We start from the raw sequence: 22,453 nt of genomic DNA, 5'->3' as shown, positions 1-22,453 counted from the left end.
ATCATGATGATAGAAACTCTTGGCTATCATGCTTCTCCCACCATGAGGTATGGAGAAACTCCGTGAGGTCTAAGTTTCGTGGGGGAGCTGGCAGGGCAGGGGTTACCCTTGGCTTGAGCAAAGATAAATAGTCAAGGAATTTTTGTTGTTCCCCCTTTCTTTCTCCCCCACAAACCTCATCCTACACCATCATCAGTCTAGTCTTCACTAGACGTCTTACCTCTAGTTAATTGATTGCGGGTTAACTCTAGCTATTACATGCATTTGTAAAAATTAGTCTGGACACTCTCCTAGGGATATGTTTAAGCTAAACAACAAATGTTTGTAGTCTGGGTTCAGCCTGCCTGCCTCCACTTCTGCTCCCAGCTTTCCCCAGTAGCAATAATGAAATTGACTTGGTAGTTGCCAGTTTTTCATTGCTGCCCACAGGGTTCTGAGTAGCAGAAACTGTCCAATGTTTGTTTGTTTCACTCTGCTACTTAGGAAAGCTACAAATAGCAACATAAGTATTGGAGCTATCTGACCTGGGGAGACAGCACTGAATTTGTTCACATTTAGAAGGTTAGTGTAGTATGGTTGGCCGTCCCTCCCTGTCAGTCTTGCAGGGAGGCCACACCTCCTCACTACCCTGCTCTGGCAGGGGTAGTCCCAGCTCGGGGCTGGGGGAACAGTCTCTGAGCTGTAGCTAGTTCAAAGCCCCCAGTGGGGCAGCAAATGGATCAAAGGTCCTCGGCAGGGCAGCAAACAGTCTAGCTCCCCAGACGGGGCTGCAAACAGTTCAAAGGCCCCGGGCGGGGTAGCAAACAGTCTAAAGGCCACCAGAGTGATCAGGGAAGGGTGAGGGGGATGCAGGCCGACCCAAGTCCACTGCGTCCCAGCCCAGGTCCCTAGCTGTGGCCGAGGGGTCAGCCACGGGGTCCGTGGGGTATGCCACGGAGTCAGTGGGGTCCCAACCGCAACACGCTGAGTCACCGTCTGGCTCCCCGCTCTCCGGAGCGTGTGGCCCCTCCCCGGGCTACTTCCTTCCCCCTGTCCCTCGGGTACCTGGTATCCTGCTGTCCAGTAATCCTCGTCAGGGTAGGTGCCCAAGGGCAGGTTGTAGAACCCCTCGATCTCGCCGGGGGTGGCAGGTTGGGCAGCTCTTCGGGGCCGTCTGCGGGGGGCAGTTCCTCCAGGTCTGGCCCCGGTAGGGCCACATCCTCCGCGTCTGCGTCAGGCAACTCCTCCAGGTCTTCACCCCTCAGGATCACCGGGCCCGACGGGGTGGGTGGATCCATGGGTACCGCTGGGCCCCAGGTCTTGAGCTGCTCCTTCGCCGGTTGCCAGATGCCAGCCCTGGTTCGCTTCCCCGGGTACCCGGTCTTGGTCGGCTCGCCTGGGTACCAGGCCGCAGGCAGAGCTGGAGGGCCGGGAGGGATGTCCTTCCCCTCTGGGAGCTGGCTGCCAACTGAGCTCCTGGGCCTCTCTTTTGTACTTCCTGTTCTGCCCCTTCGCTTCCCGGTGGACAGACAGGCAGGCGCTGGCTCCGCCCCCACAGGCCCAGCCTGTTGCTCCCCGTCAGTCTTGGAGGGAGGCCACACCTCCTCACTACAGTTATCTTAACTATGATTAGGCTAGATACTGTAAGAGGTCTTAAATTCTTCAGAATTGATGGTATAAATCCCATCTGGTACCAGGGCCAGCTTAACATAGAAAAGTGGATTTTTCAAACCATTGCTGTCATGTATGAAATAGTGCTGGCAATTCACAAGGCAACACTTATAACTGTACTGACAGTTTTCTACACCGTGCCAAAGACAGTGGACTAATAGACGGTATTGGCTTTCAAATGATGCAGGTGAGACTTGTCCTGACCAGATAACTTGTGGTCATGGAAACAATAATTAATCACGCTTTTTGTAAGAGAGAAACTTGTAGGCATTTTCTGTAATTCTAATAATATATATCTAACAATGTGTAACCTGCACTTATTTGCTATGTAACATGATGGAAATGCACTTCTTTTGAATATGAAAAATATATTTAATATTTAACTACTATATATTCTCTTGCAAATATTTTTTTTCCTTTGCAGAGCTGCAGGTTATATGCAACAAAACATTTACGAGTATTGTTGAGGGCCAATGTAGAGTTCTTTAGTAATTGGGGGATTGAATTACTGGTGACCCAGCTGCATGATAAAAATAAAACCATATCTTCTGAAGCACTTGATATCTTAGATGAGGCCTGTGAAGATAAGGTGAGCATCATTTGTCTACAGCAATACCTTGAAGAACGTGTAGGAAAATATATTTTTTTCTTAAAAAAATTAAATCAAATTCCCTTTTTTTATAATTCTGCTTTGTAAAGTGTTTTAAATTGCAGAGTGCCTATATGATGTTAGTGAACGATAGTAACATATATTGGAGGAAGTTTTTGTGATGTTGATTATTATCTGTCATACTTTCAATTTCACATGCTTCTGCGTAGTTGTCACTGCTGTTGTAATTTTCATTGTTGAAGGTATGGTGTGGTATTCTAAATAAATAATTGCTTTTTAATGTAAAGGACTTACACCAATTCAGGATTTTAAAATGAATTTTTCTATTTCTTTTAGGCCAATCTTCATGCCCTTATCCAGATGAAACCTGCTCTGTCCCATCTTGGAGAAAAAGGGTTGCTTCTGCTTCTAAGGTAAATGTAAATGCATCTTTTCATTTCAGAAAAACTTACATGTTCATATTCCAAGTGATTTGTTAGAGATGGAATATTCAATGACTGTTGTTACTTTACAGATTTCTGTCCATTCCAAAGGGGTTTTCCTATCTGAATGAGAGAGGTTATGTTACAAAACAAATGGAGAAATGGCAAAAGGTAATCCTAACAAAGCTAAGCGTATAGACATTGCAAATTATTTTTAAAGGAGGGATGTGTGAGTATAGAAGTTTGGAAAGAATTCCCAGTTGTACAGTATTAATGGCAGGACATTCTATTGCTTCAATGAGTAAGGGTTTCTGAGTGTTTCTAGTGAAACATCCTGTTTTTAGGGACTCTTCACTCCACTGTATGCATACTTTCTTGTCTTAGCCAGAGCATGTTGTTGAGGTTTATGGTGATATAAAATTAACTTAAAGAAAACCCTCAAACTATTTGGCGACAATCTAGTCTCCTCAAATGTACACAATTATACGACTGATTATATGCTTTAGGAGAGTGGTGGGTCTGCTGAGCTGTCAGCAGAAGCTGGTGTATAAAATCTTCTCTAGAAGAAAAAATTTCCTTCACCAAGAATTGCCTTCTTTCCAGATGGCTACTGGCTCTAATTGTTCCCAAGGAAAGCAAAGCTTGGGTGGTCTAATGAAGAAATTGACATGCTATCCTGTCAAGAAGTGAACAGGAACACTCAGTCCCACTGACAATAATGGGGAGATAGCCTCCCTTCTCCAGATAGGTATCTGAGGGCAACCTCTTGCTTCAGTCCACTGAGAGCCATTGGAGATGGCAGCCATTTTGAAAGAGGGCAGTTCTTGGAATTCTCAATAGTAGGTACATAATTCCTCAGCCTCTGCTGAAGGAGAAGCTTTCAGTTATGAAAATAATAGTCATTCTTTCCATTAATCATACAAAAAATATTAAAACGTAGAATTAAAATTATCTCCTAAACTAGTTGGCGGATTTTCTTGTAAATTTTTAGAAAATTCATTCTATGTTCTAAGTACTGTATATTTGAGGGAAGATACAATGTAATTTCCCTACATAAGATGTGGAATTCCTGCGCTACTCAACCTTGATTATGGAGCCAAAAATAGTTTATCCATAATACAATAGTATTCTGTAACTATTAGAAAAACTTGTTGACAGTCATATTATCAACAATGTGATAGGCTCTATATATCAATTTTCCTTTTTAGGAGTACAATTTAAAATATGTTGAATTGGTTGAAGAACAACTTAATGAAGCACTTACCACTTACCGTAAACCTATTGATGGTGATAACTATGTTCGTCGGAGCAACCAAAGGTAACTTCTGTTACAAATAAACTCGCTTTAAAAAGACATGAATTGTGATTGCTTTTTAAAATGTCATAATTATTGCTATGCAAACAGATCATTTCTCTTTCTACCAGATTACAGCGGCCACATGTTTACCTGCCAGTTCATCTTTATGGCCAACTGGTGCACCACAAAACAGGCTGTCATTTGTTGGAAGTTCAGGTGAGGACATTGAATATAGAGAAATTAAAAGTAAAAACAATTTTTAAAGTGTAATGTAGCCCTTCTAGGAAAACTGACTTACATAACCTCAGTTTTGATCATTATTTGAACAGTCATTACATCAAGAATCATAAAACTGTGGACTTTCCAAATTGCAAAGAAGTAATAACTTGCAAGAACTATCTTTACCTGCATCCTAATGTCATGTAAAATTCTTTCCTGTTTTTGAAAACATCAGAGAAATATCTTTGTCTGTTCTTACAGCTGATCATTGTGAATGGTAGGGGCTAATGAGGACAGAAATAGGAAAGATAAACACATCACCAATAAGAAATGCATTTTGTATAGGGTATTTTAACTGAATGGACGCTATAAGCAATGATTACTAAAGCTATGCTTTTGCTTTAGGCATATAGAGAATATGGATTGAGAAATTTTGTTAAAACAAATGTGTATATTAGGTTTTTGATAATGGAGAGAGAACTAAATTTGTTTTCATTTTAAAAAATTAACTTGTAAACTTAGCTTATAGAGTAAGTTTTATAGAATCATTTAAATAAAATAAACTCAAGTGGGAGGCCAAATATTGCATTAAGTTAATCCAATGAATCTGTCACCTTTTGAGATATGAATTAAACCTGGATAATTCACTAACAATTATATTTGATGCTTTCACTCAAGTGGCTAATGAGCATCTGTTCATATAATTAAAACCATCACACAGTTAGGCAGAATATGACATGGTTGACGGTCTTTGTACAAAAGAGGCCTGAAACCCAGATAGAAGAGGGATTATGGTTAGGTTTGAAGTATGTTGGCTTGAGCTCTGCTGGGGAGATTACATGACGCCATCCCTAACTCAGGTTAATCGTGTTATTGATCTCTGATTTGTAAATCATTTGGATATAAAGGAATGGAAAAAATAATATACTGGCAATCTTTTTTACTCCTTGAATTATAGAACTGTAATGAAAAGGCTTCCCAATGGGTGTAAAAGTAAGATAGCTAAGTATTAACATGTCGTATGCACTGAATACAGAATTATTTGTTCCTCTTTAGGACATCACATAGAGTTAATTTTAAATTTTCCTTCTGCATTATTGCATCAGTCCAAGTTTTTATATGCTGGAACTGTCCAATTTAAAGTACATATGTGTAAACATTTGTTTAAAGCATTACGAGAGCCTGATTTATTGAAGCTTCCAATATTTAGTCACTTTGAACTGAGTTGTGTTTTGTTCTCCTGTTCTAGAGTATTGTCCCGGATTTAAGTTACACTGTTCGTTCCCCAATGTTGGATAAGTGGGAAGGAATTAAACACCTGAAAGCAGCCCTTTGGGCCTTGGTTAGTAGTAGACATATCTATTGCTTTTCTTTCCTCTTATTTCTGCTGTAACTTTTCAGATATTGAAATAATTAAGGAATTGGTTTTTAAGTAAAAGTAGTTCACAAGACTTAGCTCTTCTTATATCCTAGCTGGTCTTTCCTATGAAACATTGTGCATTACATGTTGCTCTTTAAAAAATAATTGTTAGTCTTTGCTTTTTTACAAAGCAAAAGAATGAACTAACATATTTAGCACGTATGGTAATATGAGTGGCTAGTCTTCAGGGGATATGACTTGGTGTGGCCTGCTGATGTCATCTTCATTTTTCCAAAAACATTGGGGGAGGGGTTGGTAAGAGGGTCACCAAGTGATGGGTTTGAATCTACCTGGTCATGCCAATTGGCCACTGGGGGGGAGATAGGAGGTAGAAGTCTGAAGTCATTTTGGGATGGAGCAGGGATAAAGTTGGACATTGGTCTCATCATATTTCATGGGTCTGTCTTCCCTCCCTCCCTAAGTTTTGTTCTCTATGCCCCAGTCCAAGTTGACCATTGATGGGGACAAGTGAAGGGCAAGTAAAGTGTCAGTATGATGAGGAGAAATGTAGAATGATCCTTGTTCTGTTATCCCAGAGCCCAAGGTGGCAAATGGTGCCCAGAGTCTTTCATTATTCACAGGTGAAAAATACCAGAAGGACTGGCTAACTGCTCTTAAAAGTTAAAGGTCTGAAGTTACAAAAAAATTATGGCCAGATGGCATTTCACCTTCTTAGCATGTCATGAGTTTTATAGGCACCACCACAGGTGACATCAGCAGTTAAATATATTTGATGGCAAATAATAACTTCATTTCAGGGAAATATTGGATCATCAAATTGGGGCCTTAACTTGCTTCAAGAAGAGAATGTGATTCCTGACATAATGGCACTTGCCCAGCACTGTGAGGTTTTGTCCATTAGGGGGTATGTATATCTAATTTTAAAAGTAAAATCTCATAAAATGTTTCCTGACAGGCGTAGGTTAGAATATATAAAGATTTCTACTTATGCTTACACTGGATGTTCTTTATTAAACATCATTGATAAAGTTTGAGAAATTTTCGAGGTCCTCTAAATAAGTTAAAAGTTTATTCGCAGAAAGCGTGATGTAAACTAGATGAGGAAAAAAATTCTATGTGAAAGCCATCCTATAAGGCATTTATCTTCTTTTTGTTTTTCTGAAGAAGCAATTAAAATTATTAGAAGTCCTTAAATCTCTATCACTATTCTTTTCAATTTTTGTTCAGTAATATTTGTACAAGTTTTTAGGAGGAAATAGATAAAATGTATTGGACTCCATGGAAAAGCCTATTATCGCATTACCCCATAGACTGTGTTAATGTAATAGAAGAGTGAGAAACACATAATTAATATGTTGTTTTAAGTGGTTTGTCCAGAACCCCATAGGAACTTTGTGGCAGTGGAATGCATGCTAGTGGTTTTGGACCTTCTGCTCCCTTGACCTTTCTGTTCCCCTCTGCTTCACCCACCCCCCTCCGATTTCTACAACCTCCTCTCCCCCTCTGCTCTTATTTTCCCTCTTTCCCCTTACACCCCCCATTCCATTCCTTACGCCTCTGCATTTGAATCAGGTCACTGCTCGTGTTCGTCCAAGCTACCTAGGTGTCAGCATGAGGAGTATTGAGAGTACAGAAGAGATGTCTCCCTGCTCTCAGTTCCTGTGCGTGGCAACAATTGCAGTTCTGTTCAGCCCCCTGCAGCCCTAGTAAATCTTTATTGAGCATGTGTGAACTGAGAGTTTTAGAGGGCTTATAACTTGGCCAAATTTGGATGAAGTTTCACAGGGATAGCAAAAGGTATATCCCTTCTATCAGTGCAATTTCCCTGCCAAATTTCACATTCATGCTCCAAAGCATGGATATGTTATAGCTTTTCAGTAAAACAGTTGTAATAATTTTTTAACATGAGCAAATGGTATTTTCCCCTAAACTTGTTTTTGAAATATTACCTGAAACTTAAAAAACAAAACAAAAAACCACATCACTGCCACCAGCAGTCTGAGTCAGACGCTCAACACAGAAAATTTCAGCCCCAACAGTTAGTTTGTCATGGTTATGAACAAGTGAAAAAAGAGTCTTATGATGAAAAATGTTAGGCAAAATTAACTATAGAAGCTGCTACCAGTTCAGCCTATAATTTTCTGTTACTGTATTTCTTGTTAAATGGACAGCTTCTTATTTTTTTTGTTTAGTTCTAAACTGTAAAACAAACAGGAAGTATGAACTGATTAATGCTGCTGTAAGAGCCTTAAATTTAGTCTTTCCCGATTAACTTTTTAAAACTGTGGACATAAACATTGCATTACACAAGTATCATATTTTTCATTTTATATATTTAACCTGTACGATACTTGCTCTGAATTCTTTTTCAATTGGCTAGAACAACAAAAACCTACTCATCTGGTTTGCAAAGTCTATATTGGATTATCCTGAAACTTTGTTTCCTCTTAAAAATCAGATGTATGTTTGTTTAAATCAGATCTATTGATTAAATAAGGCTATTGTTACTGTTTGTTTTATTAATACAGAACCTGTGTCTACGTGGTTGGTCTAATAGCCAAAACTAAACAAGGTTGTGACATTCTGAAGCAGCACAATTGGGATGCAGTGAGACACAGTCGTAGACAGCCTTGGCCAGTAGTCCCTGATGACATGGAGCAACTCTGTAATGAACTCTCTTCTATACCCAGCACTCTTAGCTTGAACTCGGGGTCTACCAGTTCTAGGCATAACAGTGAAAGTGAATCTGCACCATCAAGTAAGCCTAACTAGAATTCATGGTACAATGGTATACATTTCCTAGTAAATTTTCAAAAGAACATCTAGAAAATGTTTTTGTATGTATAGTATTACTATATTTATACTCTTGGTGTATATTTTCTAGGCTTAATAATAATAATACATTTGTTTTGTGGCTGATACTGGGTATTTAAATCAGCTGCTACACATACCATATTTAGACATTTTTAAATAATTCTAAAGAATACAGCATCTGCTATAGCACTGCTAAATGGAGATCAGGTTAAGTACTACATAACAGTGTAGCCATGTCTTTGAAACAATGAAATCTTTAATATGTAAAGGATTTCCTAAAAGATAAGTAACCTGACAAATCAGGATTTGAAGAGAGGTCTTCCTTTTCTGATGATACAGAAGCTAGATATATGCAAGTACTACATGTTACAGAAATTGAAACAAAAGCTTAGTGACATTATAGCCATTTTCACTGTAAACACTAAAGGAGGAGATTATTGTCAATAACTTGGTAAGGAATTTAGTAACACAGGTCCCGTTGCATTTCAGTGAGACTTGTGTGCCTAAATCTATTAGATGTTTAGACACATGCAGTTGTCAGGTTACTTGCCTTTTTAAAAAAGAAATTACATATATTGACAGGTAAAAGGATATCCTAGAAAATGTGTGATAGGCAGCTATTTTTAAGCAATTGTACTGTAGATCATAAAATTCAATAATTATGGTCACCAGGAATAAACAGAAATAATGCAGGCTAGGAGATCACAAAAATTTAATTCTCATTGTGTTATATAGGAGCATACATACAGAGAAAAATACCTTTCAAAACCCTTGAAATTGCAGCTTGGAATTGTTCGTTTGAGTTCCCCTTTTATGAAGACTAAAATTTCTGATGCAAGTGGCTATATACATAGCTTGTGCACAAAAATTATATTTGTACAACCAACTTAGGCATCCACATTTTAAAATGTGTCATATGATGGAATGAACAAAATGTGAATGAATTGTAAATGTGAAATCAAGCTGTATGGTTGCGGTTTTAAGTTAGATGCAGCTTATATTAACAAAGAATGAAACTGCAATTTGTTTTCATGGAAATTTCTTAGCATTGACTCCAGGGGGAGTTAACAGCCATCTTTTCCAAAGAACAAAATAAGACTGGGCCAGGAAAGGGGATTCTTTCCTAAAGCAGGAAACAAATGCTAATTTAAAATGTGACTTGTGCACCATTACCAGTGTACTTTTTAAAATTTCATTTAGAATTATTAAATGTATTTATCTGATCTTACTGTGTATGAACTTTCAGTAATTTTTCAATAATTTTTTTTTACAACTTAGTTCCTACACTTTCTAGAAATATAAGCGTTCCACAATAAGAATCTTTATTTATTTTCAGGTATGTTTATCTTGGAAGATGACCGATTTGGCAGTACTTCCACTAGCACATTTTTCCTAGATATCACTGAAGATGCAGAACAAACATTTTATGACAAACCCGGACCCTTAAAGGATAAAGATCGTAGTCCTTTTCCCTTTTTTGCTTCTAGCAGACTCGTGAAGAATCGCATCCTAAATTCACTTACACTGCCTAATAAAAAACATAGAAGTAGCAGTGATCCTAAAGGAGGCAAACTGTCATCATCAGACAGTAAGTCAGGCTTGAGGCGAAATCGTACAGTAACAGAGCCTTCCAGTAGTATAGACTTTATTCATGGGGATGAATTCACCCCTGGGTTCAGAGTTCCTAAAATCCATACTTTACGCTTAGAAACTTCATTTGTTGGGAGCAAACACATAGAAGATACAGGTAGTACTCCAAGCATTGGAGAAAATGATCTAAAGCTGCCAAAAGGTCTTGGAAATGAAAATCACAGGGAAAACACAAGCAGAGAGAGGCTAATAGGAGATGGTTCTACACAAACACACTTCAAGAGTCGTAGTTTAAGTTTTAATACAGATACCACAACAAGTGGCATAAGCTCAATGAGCTCAAGTCCATCAAGAGAGACAGTGGGTGTGGATGCTACAAATGTAGACACTGACTGTGGAAGTTTGAGTACTGTGGTAAGTACAAAAACAGTTAAAACAAGCCTTTGTTCAACACCACAGTCTAACCACCTGCCTCTTTCAAAATCAAATTCTGTATCCCTGATGCCGCCTGGGTCTTCTCATACGCTTCCTCGAAGAGCACAGTCCCTTAAAGCACCTTCTCTTGCTACAATAAAGAGTCTTGCTGACTACAACTTTAGTTATACAAGTTCTCGAGATGCCTTTGGCTATGCTACACTGAAACGCTTACAACAACAAAGGATGCATCCCTCGCTGTCTCATTCAGAAGCCCTAGCATCTCCAGCAAAGGATGTGCTGTTCACTGACACTATTACCATGAAGTCTGGTAGCTTGGATTCTCGGCTAACACCAAGCAGGTAAGAGGCATCCATGCTAATTTATTATTTCACAAACATAGCTGCAAGTTAAATAATGAAATTTTCTTTCTCATGAAAATTGCTTCTACAGCTTTCTGCTCATAATAATTAACATTAATTGCCTAATGATCTGCAAGTTATTTGGAAGCAGTGCAACTGTATTAAGGGAATACTTAATCAACTGGGGATTGAACTTCTTAATTCCTGTTATAAAAGGCCCAGCCCACATAACTGTCCTCAGTTCCTCTCTGACAGGTAGACCAATCACAGGGCCACCTATTTTCTTGTTTATCTTGGTGTTTCTTTACTTTTGGGGTTGGAGATGCAGCCTCCTGTGCCCCCTCTGCGAGTGAGCTGGGAGACAGCCTCCTGTGCCCTGGCTTGAAGTCAGGTGGCGTCCTCCTGCAACCGCGGCAGCTGCCTGGTCACAGCCAGGAGCTGGGGGCAGCCTCCTGTGCCCCAGTTTGGAGCCCAGCGGCAACTGCCCACCTCCAAAACTTGCAGCCAGGCAGCAACTGCCCGTGGCTTGTCTGAGGCCCAAGGGCTCGCCGCAGCAGCCGCCCGCTCCCTGGCTCATAGCCAGGAGCCCAGTGGCTTGCAGAACCGGCTCCAGCCCCCCTTTCCCTTCTTGTCAATTTCACTGCTCTGCTAGAATTTACAAGTATGACAGCCCCTCCACCAATTTAAGGGGACACAATGTCTACACTGACACTGTGTTGCCTTAGCACTGCCGACAGAAGTCATACGCCTCTCGTAGAGGTGGTTTTATTTTGTCGGGAAAACGGCAGTTTTGTTGGCGGGGGGTGACTAGTGTGTACGCCAACACTGACTTTTGTCAACAGAACTCTCTAGTGTAGACCAGGCCTCAGACCTCCCTTTACCCCCCTCACTCCTCCCAACCAGTTGCTTGACCTTGCTCTGGCGTCTTATCTTGAAAAGGAATCAGAACTATCCTTCATTTGTACATTTATATATTAAACCCCCACTACACCTCGAAACATTTTAACTACATCCCTTATCTCTTCTCACGTCTGGCTGTGGGTTGGCAAAAATAACACACACTGGTTTTTGTTCTGTTCTTTGTTTACATATGCACTCCAAAAAAACTTCAGCTTTCCAGCAGGCCCAAAATTCTATACATAGGCCTTAATACTTCTACAAATCTAAATTTTATACTACCATCCCTAACAACAGAGGAATGAGGAGACTCCAGAATCTTGGGTTCTGTTCCAAGTTCTGTAGGGGGAGTGCTCTAGTGCAGCGGCTCTCAGCCAAGAGTCCACAGCCCCTTAGGGGGCCATGAACCTTCCCCCTCCTGCCCCCGGCCCTGGTGTTTATGTAGCATGTTGGAGGGGGAGGGCCTCAGAAGAAAAAGGTTGAGAATCCCTGCTCTAGTGGGCACAGATTCTTCTGCCCATTCCTTCAAAGCATGATCCCTTTTGCCCCTCCCCTCCAACATGTTCTCATCTCTTCCCCACCACCCCTTATCCCAGTCCTAGTCTTCTTCCATAGTCACTCCGTTACCATTCCTCAGACCTCTCATCCCATTGATCCAGCCAGTCCCAATCTCTCCTTCCTGACTCCTCTTCTGATCTCTCTCTCTCCCCACTCACCCAGTCCCACCTCCTGCATTCACCATTACCATTGACTCCCAGTCCCTGCTTTGGTTCATCCCATCTCGTTTTGCTCTCCACACCCTGGCTCCTGTCTGCTTTTTACCAGCCAGTACCAGTTTTTCCCCTGCACCGTGGCTCTTCATCAGATCTGTCTCCTATCTTTTCTCCCACCCACTGGCTTGCATAGCCAGTCCCAGACTTCCCCTGTCCCAGTTTCCCTTTCCTCCCAGCACCCAATACCAATCCGCCTACCAGGCTCCTTGTCCCCATTCCTCCCTCCTCCCACCTTAGGTTCAGCTTTTGTTCCCTCCGCATTCAATTCTGGTGGTTTTTTCCTCCAATCTGTTTGATCCCAGCTAAGGCAGGGAATCATTGAGAACGCAGGAGAAAGTGTCCCTGCTCTCCATTGTAGTACCTGGACCTGGCCTATTCTGTAGCAGCCCAGAGCTGCAATTGTAGGGAAAGTCCTGTTCAGCCCCAGGAACATACCCAGTGTACACAGAAGCATATGCAAAATGTGATTCCCCCCCTCCCCGCCCCCCCCAAACTTGTAACTTGGCCAAATGTGGGTGGATTTCAAAAGTCACATCCTTGGCACAAAGGCCACCAATGCCACATTTCAAGTCCTTTTCCCAAAGCATGGGGATGCTAGTTTTCCAAATAAAGGTTGTCAGAAATTTGTTTTAACATTGGCAAAATGTATATTTTTTTACCTTGTTCTTCGAAATGGATAAACTACTTCAGCTGAAATTTTCCGAAAGAAAATTGAGCCTGAAACAGACACCTGGAATGGGAAATTTAAACCCAAAGGGTTAAGGTTTGGCAAAGTCATAGGTAACTGGAAACAGGACCTATAATGGGATGTGTCTGGCAGCCTTAATAATAGGCAGTGCTAACAACCCCCACTCCAAAAAGGAGTGATGGTCAAAAGTTTATCATTTGTTTTTTTAATGATGTTACAGGTTCATGAAAGCTTTAAGTTACGCCTCGCTAGATAAAGAAGATTTATTAAGCCCTATTAACCAAAACACACTGCAGCGTTCCTCCTCTGTTCGGTCCATGGTGTCCAATGCTACATATGGTAGCACTGATGATTACATTGGCCTTGCTCTCCCAGTGGATATCAATGAAATATTTCAGGTATGTACGCAGCAATTTGACATGCAGAATAAAAATGAGTTTGCATCTTGAAACGTTATGGAAAAACTTCCCCCACGGATTCAGTATTTTGTTAAGATGCGTGAAATTCTCATCTACATCTATCAGATTTAAATATATAGGAATAGCAGGATACTGAAATTTCTGAGTTGCACGTGTATCTGAAATGGGGACACTTTCCTGCCTTAGTTATTTACAGAAAACTTCCAGTCAGTTGTGGTGATTATGGTTCTGGAAGGGTGTTTTTCATTTAAATTAACTGTTCTTGGGCAAAAAGATAGTGTGTTAAAGTAGAAAACGTGTGCTTCTTGAGGTTGAAGTCCCACCACTCACTAACACAAAAGTCTCCAAACTGTGGGGCATGCCCCTTTAGGGAAGCATGTAGGAACGTTAGGGGGGTGTGGTGGGGCCTGGCCAGCCCGCATGTGGGACAGGGAAGGAGTGCCATCCAGCTCTGCTCTGTCCCCGGCCCTGGTTCAGCTCTCAGCTGCAGCTCAGCTCTGCCCCCATCCCCAGTTCTGCCCCCAGCTCTGCCTTCAGCCCAAGCCCCTCTGCTGAGCCAACTGCCATAAAGGAGGCGGGGTGTGAACAGATTCCATTACTGGTAAGGGTGGGGGTAGGAGGGTGACCAGTTTGGGCACCACTGCACTAACAGCTATATATATGATATTACTTAATGCTTCATCACAGTAGGACTTCCTGTTGATATTGTTTTTATACTAAAATTGGCATAAATGATTAATATTTTTCATCCCCTCCATCTACACTTGATCTTACCTCATGAAATCCTTCTGTCACTCCCAGCACACTCTCCTCATGAAACTAGTACTTCATCTTTCTTCTACTCTTCTACCAGCTCTCTGGCATGTTTTCTCTTTTCTAATCCTTTGTAGATCCTCTGCAGTCTAGTTTCTCCTTTGCCCTGCTTGGTTGTTTTCACTACTGGCCAACTTAAAAAGGCTGTTCCAAGTCCTTATCCTCTTTCATCTACTGATAGTCTATCACTTCCTCCTCTTTTACCATTCGCTTGATGTTTCTATGCCTTTCTCACCAAAGTTGTCTTCAGCAGAAGTTTCTTCATTGGCTTTACCTCCTCTGTTGGTAGTGTTCAATTGTCCTTTGCCCCCTCTTCTTACTGTACCCTTTTCCTGGGTAATCTTTTTCTCTTAAGACCTGCCATCTTTCTGCTGATGATTCCCAAATCTACCTTTGTATTCCTCCAGTGATGTTCTGCAACTTTCTTTCCCCCTACACATACCTAAATAGCTGTTCAGATGATACATACACAAATGGATATCAAGCTGCCAGCTCAAAATAACTACAGTGCAATGTGGAACTCTGTTCATCCCCCAAAGCCATCTTCCTGCCAATTAATAATTGCACCAACCCTGTTTACATCATTTTGTGAAGCAGGTTATTTTTTTATTGCACTCTTCAGTGCACACATCCAGACTTGATAAATCCTGCCAGTTCTTTCATACTATTTGGACAGCATCTGATTGTGTTCTCTAAGTTCTACTGTAATATAAGTAATGAATAATTTATCTTCAAAATGTGACCTATCTTTTACGCCACTAATGCTGAAAAAAGCCCGGTTGATGCCAGAGCTACATCACTCCCCTATCCAGCATGCTGTATCTAAAATAATCTTCCTTGTGTGTCCTTCAGCCTTGACATTTCTGCACTCTTTCTGATCATTCTGCATTATAGTCAAACTCGCTCGTTCTCATCTTCATGGCTGTAGATATCACTACTTGTGCCTAGTTCTCCCTTTCCTTTCCCATCCCGACTTACAGCTCAGCACACCTAGCTATTCTTAGAGATGCATGGACTATCCTCTGATCCTGTGCCATGCAGTTTCATTCAAATTTCTGCTCAGGACTCACTTTGGTTAGCCTTCCCATACTGATCCCTTGCCAATCTCTGTTCTTCTACCAGACTTTGTTCATCAAATTTATCATATAATGTATTAATATACAAGATCTAAAAACTATGTGCATAATAGAGGAAAAAATAACTAACAAGATCTGTAACTACATAGCTTATTCCTTGTTTTTTACTGTTGTAATCCTACTTCTTCCTATATTTCCTTTGACCCGCTCCCATTACTTGTTTTACCATATATAAGGGGTTGTCTACGTGGAGAAAAAAGCCCCTAGTAGCTGTTAATGCAAAGTAGTTACTCCACACTATCTGTACCAGTTCCCCATGTGGACACTTTCTGGGCTCACTACACACTGACTTCCCCATGTAATCAAGCCCTTACATCATAAACTCCATGGAGCAGAGATCTGTCTTTAAATCACCTTTCACATGTATGATGTTATAGAAATATTTCAAAGTCAATAAATGCTGTAATCTTCAGGTTATTGTATGCGCTTTTCTATTAGCAATACGGATTATAAAAACTTGGGCTGTCAAACGATTAAAAAATTGCAGTTAATCACAAGATTTTTAAAAAGTCGCAAGTGCAGTTTCTATCACAGTGTTAAACAATTACAGAATAGCAACTTAAATTTATAAACATTTTTGGACTTATTTCCACATTTTAAAATATATTGATTTCAGTTACAATGCAGAATACAAAGTGTACAATGCTCACTTTATATGATTTTTATTACAAATATTTGCACTGTAAAAAAGATAAAAGAGTATTTTTCAATTCACATCATACAAATACTGTGGTGTAATCTATTGTGAAAGTGCAACTTACAAATGTAGAATTATCATTTTTAATATTACTACACTCGAAAACAGAACAATGTAAAACTTTTAGAGCCTACAAATTGAAGCATGAAGGTTCATATGAATGTTTAGCATATCTGCCATATAAATACCTTGCAACACCAACTACAACAGTGCCATGCGAATACCTGTTTTCACTTTCAGCATTGTTTCCTGTAAATGTAAACAAACTTCTTTGTCTTAGTGATTGGCTGAACAAGAAATAGGACTTAGTGGACTTGTATGAGGTGAATTGAAAAATGCTATTTATTTTGTTTATCTTTTTTACAGTGCAAATATTTGTAATCAGAAATATAAAATGTGCACTGTACACTTTTTATATTCTGTGTTGTAATTGAAAACAATATGTTTGAAAATATAGAAAAACAGCCAAAGATAATTATAATAAATTTATATTGGTATTCTATTGTTTAACAGTGCGATTAAAACTACAATTAATCATGACAAATTCAAAACAAATTAACTAAATTAAAAAGAAGTCACATGCAATAACTGCAATTGACAGCCCTAATAAAGATGTAACTAATTGTGCTCATCTTGTTCTGCGATTGACAGCCCTAATAAAGATGTAACTAATTGTGCTCATCTTGTTCTGCGATTGACAGCCCTAATAAAGATGTAACTAATTGTGCTCATCTTGTTTTATAAGCTTCAGTTTGCAGTTCAATAAAAACCTACATATTTTTCTGCATATTAGTTCTGCACACCTCTGCATAACTTTCATTTAAAATGTTTCAGGTTAAGGAGACTCCTTATTTCCAAAAGAAAACCATGCCTCCCTTTGATGACCGTGGAGCTAGAGTCTTTGCATCTGATGTAGGAGGTAGTTGTTTTTTCTTTTCAATACCATTTCATTATAGAGTTTGACTTTATCATACTTTTTGTTCCTTACCCTTCTTGAAAAAGGTAGGCCTAGTTGTTCAGTTTTGAGGACTGTGAATTTAGATTTTCAGGATAATGGAGCATCAGCCCCTTATCTGATCTTGCTTGCAAGGTATCCTGCTCTTACTTGGAAGCAGCATGCTTTCACCTCCAAGAAAGCAAGGAAGATAGCTTACATGCAAGATCACAGACCAGGCAAATGAACTAGAGCCCAAATGAGACACAACTGATGGCGGGTTAGAGAAAGCAAACTGAGTTTACTTCATTTATTTTGAAAGGGAGTCCATAGCATTACTAATGTTGATTAGATGTTGTAGATTCATAATTGGCTGTGAATATTTGACTGTCTTACTCATAAAGAAATTGATGTTGTATGAGATGTAGTGAGATTTATTACAGAAAGGCAACTAGCATTTTAATACTAACAACTCTTCTTGGAGATATACCACTTCCCAACTACAAATATTATTTGGTTATCTTTTTGGCTAATTTTAAAAGATTTAATTAAAAGAATATAATCTTAACTTACTTTGAACTTGCTTTGTCTGATTTCTAACTGTATGTCTACAGGCCATCCATCTGGGACAGCTGATGTCAAAAGTCCCTTCCAAATGCTTCGACAGCAGATCAGCCTCACAGAGATAATGAATACAAGCCGTTCAGATGCCTCTCAGTTTTTAGAAAACACAGAAGACACTGGGCTACAGGAGCACACAGATGATAACTGCCTTTATTGTGTCTGTATTCAGATACTGGGATACCAGCATAACAACAGAGTGAATTCTGCATATAATCATACAGGTTAGTTTGCCTCAATTACTATCTGCTTTTATTCATGCTTCAATGGGATTAATAAAAATGCTGAATAAAAATACTGATTTAGTCTGTTGTGAAGATGAATAAAAATGATGTATCCTTTTAATAGCAGTGCTATCTTATATAGCACTAAAATGAGCCTATCTTGTGCAGTCAGCAGTGGTATTTCTAAACTGTAATTTCCCTATGTTCTGCTTCTTCTGTTGGTCTTCATGCAACTATGTGCATACGTTCTTTTTCCAAATATTTTTAAAAAGCTCACCAAAGAAGAAATGATCTAATATGTGAAGACTTGAAACCTATTTCAAACCTGCACATAAATCCGCATGCAGAAAACTGAGACACACTATCAAACCAACTGTGAGACAGTATGTAGGGTAAAATGGAAATAACCAGATCTTGCTTGGAGAGTCTGTCCGAGAAGGAATGCAGTGAAAAGAAGGGGATTTTGTCGTCTTTCTTCACTAATTACTTATGATTTAGCATAGAATAAGTCATAGGCAGTTTCTCTATTTCCCTTCCAAACCTGTTTCTGCAGAGCTTGCTGGTCCTTGCCCATTTTGGTGTATATAGTAAATATATATATAGTATATAGAATATATATAAAAGTATATAGATTCTGCTAACAGAATTTCTAATCTGTATACCCATGGTCTCCACCATGTTACCATGATGATCTACTTTAAATCAACCTTAAAACTTAAAGATCTGAGTTCTGTTCCCAGCTCTGCCACAGACTTTGTCTGAATTTTTTGACAAATCCAATGGAATTACACTCGTGTAAAACGAGTAATGCCACAGTTCTCCATCTGTTAAAATAGCTTACTGCTTAGTATTTTTGCAGCCCAGCCCCTCCCACAATTTTGATACATATGGGCTATTTGCCTCCTGCCTTCCATTTCCAGGGGCAGTTCAGTGCTGTAAAACAGCCCCTTCTGGTCACATTCTGTTCTCTAGCATGCTGCCAGTTCTTCTGCCTCCAGGGCAGCAGTTCAGTGGCAGTTCACTTTGCTCCCAACCATTTATTTGCCAGCTTTAATTTTAATCATTTTTCAAGTAGTGGCGAACCTTTACTCTCCCTCCTCCTCCTCTCCTAGATCAGGAAAAAAGCAATGTAGTAGTGTCAGCCAGCAGGATCTGGCTTACCTTTCTGCCAATACAGGCATGGTGGAGTACTCCTGCGAACACCGGGCTAAATCAGTTTGGTATTCCTAATGTGAGGGAGCATTTACAGGCTCTTTAGAGGGCCTGTTCACAGCCATCTGACTCTCATGCTCCCAAGGCATGGGGCTTAGAGTCAGACAGTCTTATTGGGTCCCTCCCTACCCCAAGGAGCCTTGACTTGAATGCAGAAAAGTCTGATCAAGAGACTCTGAGCATATTGGGGAGAGAATCAAAGGATGGGGAAGACACCATTTGGCCAGCCCAATGGGTAAATTCTGGGGCAGACCCAGGTCAGAAGAAGAAACCATTACGCAGCACCTTGTCCTGTTCCCCTACTCCTCACCAGATACTGAAGTGGGTCCTAAGCTTTCTGGGGAAAGAAGTAGGACCCTTTGTAGCTCCCCTTCTCTTCAACACAAGTCTGGGGACTTTAACAATGAGACTCCACCCCCCAGGAAGAGGGAGTAGAACCCTGAGAGGGAGATCTGTTCAGATCATTCAAGATAGAAGAGCTTCAAGAGACCCTGCCCCAGACACGCTTGGGTGGCAACTTCTTCAAAGCAGGTGAAAAAAATTTTTTTTAAATTTTTTTAAAAAGAATAAAAAGGAGGGGAAAAAACCCTACAACTCTAAGAGCTGTTTGTGCCCTGACTAAAGCACCACCCCTTCTGCTAAGGAAGGAAAGCTCTCATATTCAGGTCTGAGAAATCCATGGAAGAAATACAGCAAAGGTATTTTCCTTTGTTTAAATTTGAGACCATGTGATGCAGCAGGAGCAAATATGTGACAACAATCCCACTGCACCCATTCTTTGAAGATGTGATCAGAGACACATAGGAAATCCCTAACAAGGGTAAGCCATAAACAAGTATGCACATGCCTTAGCTGTGTCAACACAATGAGCTTCTGGCTTGGGGGCACTTTGACTTTGCTCTTGCAATTTATAGCACCTAGGTCAAAAAATGCTGTGACAGAAATACCAAAGGTCAATGCTGTAATGGCATCTGTGGCAAAAGATACAATGATGCCATCTGAAGCAGATTTATTTCCCAAATATGCAACTGATAGGAAGATGGAAGCCACAAAGGAATTCTGAGGCTTCCTTGGCTGCCCTCAGAATATTCCTAGCCACCACATGCATCACAAGAATTTCAGTGTCCTGGCTAGATTGACCTATAAGGCCAGGGAAGACAAGGACCATCCTGACTTCTGGTCTATCATGAAGAAAATATCCCTAAAAACAGCCTTTGTTACAGACCCCCAATAGATACAATGAGATTCTCAGCCAGGATCACAGCATCCAGCTCAGCAGGCAGACACCATGTATGGCAGATGCCCAGTTCAAACAAATCCTATGGTCATCCAAATTCACAAACTCTCAACTGTTTGGAGAAAAAGTCAGTTAGGTAGTGGCAAACAGCACTTCTAAACCAAAATAGTCCCTCCCCTTCCCCACGTATTGCCTTGATAAGGTTCTATAAGCACAGTAACAGAAGTACTTGGTTCATTCTCTTCACAAAACTACCAGAGGAAAGGACAGCAGGTTCACCCAGGAAAACCCTGGAGCCAAGGCTCTGGCAGCAAAATAAGAGATGGCAGCAGCCTCTCTGAGGGCTCATTAGGACAGTGAGCAAATGTGCCTCTGTCCAGATTTGAATCTAGGAAGCAGAACTTCTCACCTCTCGGGAGAGCAGTCTCAATTGATCACAGACAATTAGATGAGAAAGGTAGTGAGTTGATGTTACTCCCTCAAATGAAGTTCCCTTCCCCATCCTTTCTTCATCTAATCCTCCATCTCATGCAACCCCATCAAATGTGAGCTGGTGCTCAATGAAATCCTGGACCATAAGAGCAATAGAAAAAGTACCCTTAGAAAAAAGTTTCTTAAGGCTATACACTATATTCCTCTTCATCCAAAAGTATGTAGTATATGGTGAGAGAAGTCCTAGTTCTTTAGACTCAACAAATGGGAAAAAACAAAACAAGGTTCCAGATGGTATCTTCCTACCATTTATGGTAGCATCCCTGTCCCAAGCAGTCTTTCTTGCCTCAGTGGACCTAGAAGATGCATATCTGTACACCCTCATGTGTCCATGTCATCACCTTCTTCTGAGGTTTGTATACGACACAACCTATTAAAAGTACATGACTCTGCCAGTTAATCTTTCATTGGCCCCCCAGGGTTTTTCCCAAGATGCTGGTGATGGTCGTAGTCGGTCTCAGGACATTCACTTTTATCTCTTTCTGGATGACATTTTAATCAGAACTCCAGCCAAAATAGCAACATGCTGTGTCACAATTCAGAGGCTATAACTTCAAGCATGGTTTCATGATAAATCCCAGGAAGAGTTCCCTGGTCCTTTCCACAAGGATTGGACATTGCCATCTTTGTGGCAAGGGTCTACGCATTCCTGAACAGATTCCAGAAAATCCAGAACCTCATATGTATTGATAAGGAACACAAGACTATCCATAGCTCATTTTCTCAGTTACTGGGCCTTCTGATTTCATGTATCGTAATCACCCTATGGAGAAGTTCGCATATCAGATGTCTCCATGTCTTTCTCCTGAAAATATGGAACCATTCAATGAAACATATGCATGATCAAGTGCTGGTTCCAAGCCAGGTACAGTACTCCCTCAGATGATGGACAATCCCAAGGAATATCTGTAAGGGTCTTCCCACATGTCTTCCAGACCCACCTATGGGTACTCAAAACAGATGCCACCATGATAGCGTGGTCAGCACATGTGGGATACAGAACAGCACGAAGTACTTAAGCTCCATAAAAAGAAACCAGATCATCAATGTCTTGGACCTCAGAGCTGTCAAGGTAACCATAAAAGGCTCTAGAGCCACTTCAAGGGCAGACAGACACTTTTTGGTCTAGTTGGACAGCACTACCATTGTCACATGTATCAATAGCCATGGGGGAATTTGGAGCTCCACTCTACATGCAGAGATAGCGATAATGGAATGGGCTGAGAAGAACCTATTTTCCAGAAGAGCAATATAATCAAATAGAAGAACTGTACTAGAAGGTAAACTGGCTGACTTAATGCAAAGTCAACACAGAATGATGCCTGAATTAGTAAGTCTTCAAGCTGATTTCACAGAAACATGGCCTCCAGCAGTTATCCTGCTTGACAGTCATAAGAACAGAAAGCTGCTCAAGTAGTATACCAGGGAAACAGGTCCCTCGGGGTGGATGCTGTTTCATATGGACGGCCATGAGGCCTGGTTTATGCATTCACATCTTTCCCATTTTTAGGAACGGTGATTCATAAGATAAGGCAAGAAGAAGCTTCACAC

At 40.5% G+C, this 22,453-nt stretch overlaps 1 protein-coding gene across 6 annotated transcripts in view; it reads left to right on the top strand.

Annotated features, from left to right (window-relative positions):
- The window catches only part of RICTOR (RPTOR independent companion of MTOR complex 2), a 175,263-nt gene that overhangs the window by 140,902 nt on the left and 11,908 nt on the right, over positions 1 to 22,453 (top strand). For all 6 annotated transcript variants that reach the window (XR_010919215.1, XM_067545554.1, XM_067545557.1 and 3 more), the window contains 12 exons: positions 2,075 to 2,239; positions 2,597 to 2,673; positions 2,775 to 2,853; positions 3,891 to 4,000; positions 4,108 to 4,195; positions 5,448 to 5,540; positions 6,377 to 6,483; positions 8,108 to 8,337; positions 9,730 to 10,759; positions 13,338 to 13,515; positions 17,017 to 17,101; positions 17,731 to 17,961. Coding sequence is in view for 5 of the 6 variants with exons in the window: in XM_067545554.1 (XP_067401655.1) it covers positions 2,075 to 2,239; positions 2,597 to 2,673; positions 2,775 to 2,853; positions 3,891 to 4,000; positions 4,108 to 4,195; positions 5,448 to 5,540; positions 6,377 to 6,483; positions 8,108 to 8,337; positions 9,730 to 10,759; positions 13,338 to 13,515; positions 17,017 to 17,101; positions 17,731 to 17,961 (2,473 nt within the window). In the remaining variant the exon portion in view is untranslated. The remainder of the gene's footprint in view (positions 1 to 2,074; positions 2,240 to 2,596; positions 2,674 to 2,774; positions 2,854 to 3,890; positions 4,001 to 4,107; positions 4,196 to 5,447; positions 5,541 to 6,376; positions 6,484 to 8,107; positions 8,338 to 9,729; positions 10,760 to 13,337; positions 13,516 to 17,016; positions 17,102 to 17,730; positions 17,962 to 22,453) is intronic.

This window comes from Emydura macquarii, unplaced genomic scaffold (genome assembly GCF_026122565.2).
Source record: "Emydura macquarii macquarii isolate MOO-44397 ecotype Brisbane River unplaced genomic scaffold, CSIRO-AGI_Emac_v2 contig_1045, whole genome shotgun sequence".
NCBI classification, from domain to species: Eukaryota; Metazoa; Chordata; order Testudines; family Chelidae; genus Emydura; species Emydura macquarii.
The sequence above is the reverse complement of the archived record's forward strand: the minus strand, read 5'-3'. Positions and strand labels throughout refer to the sequence as shown.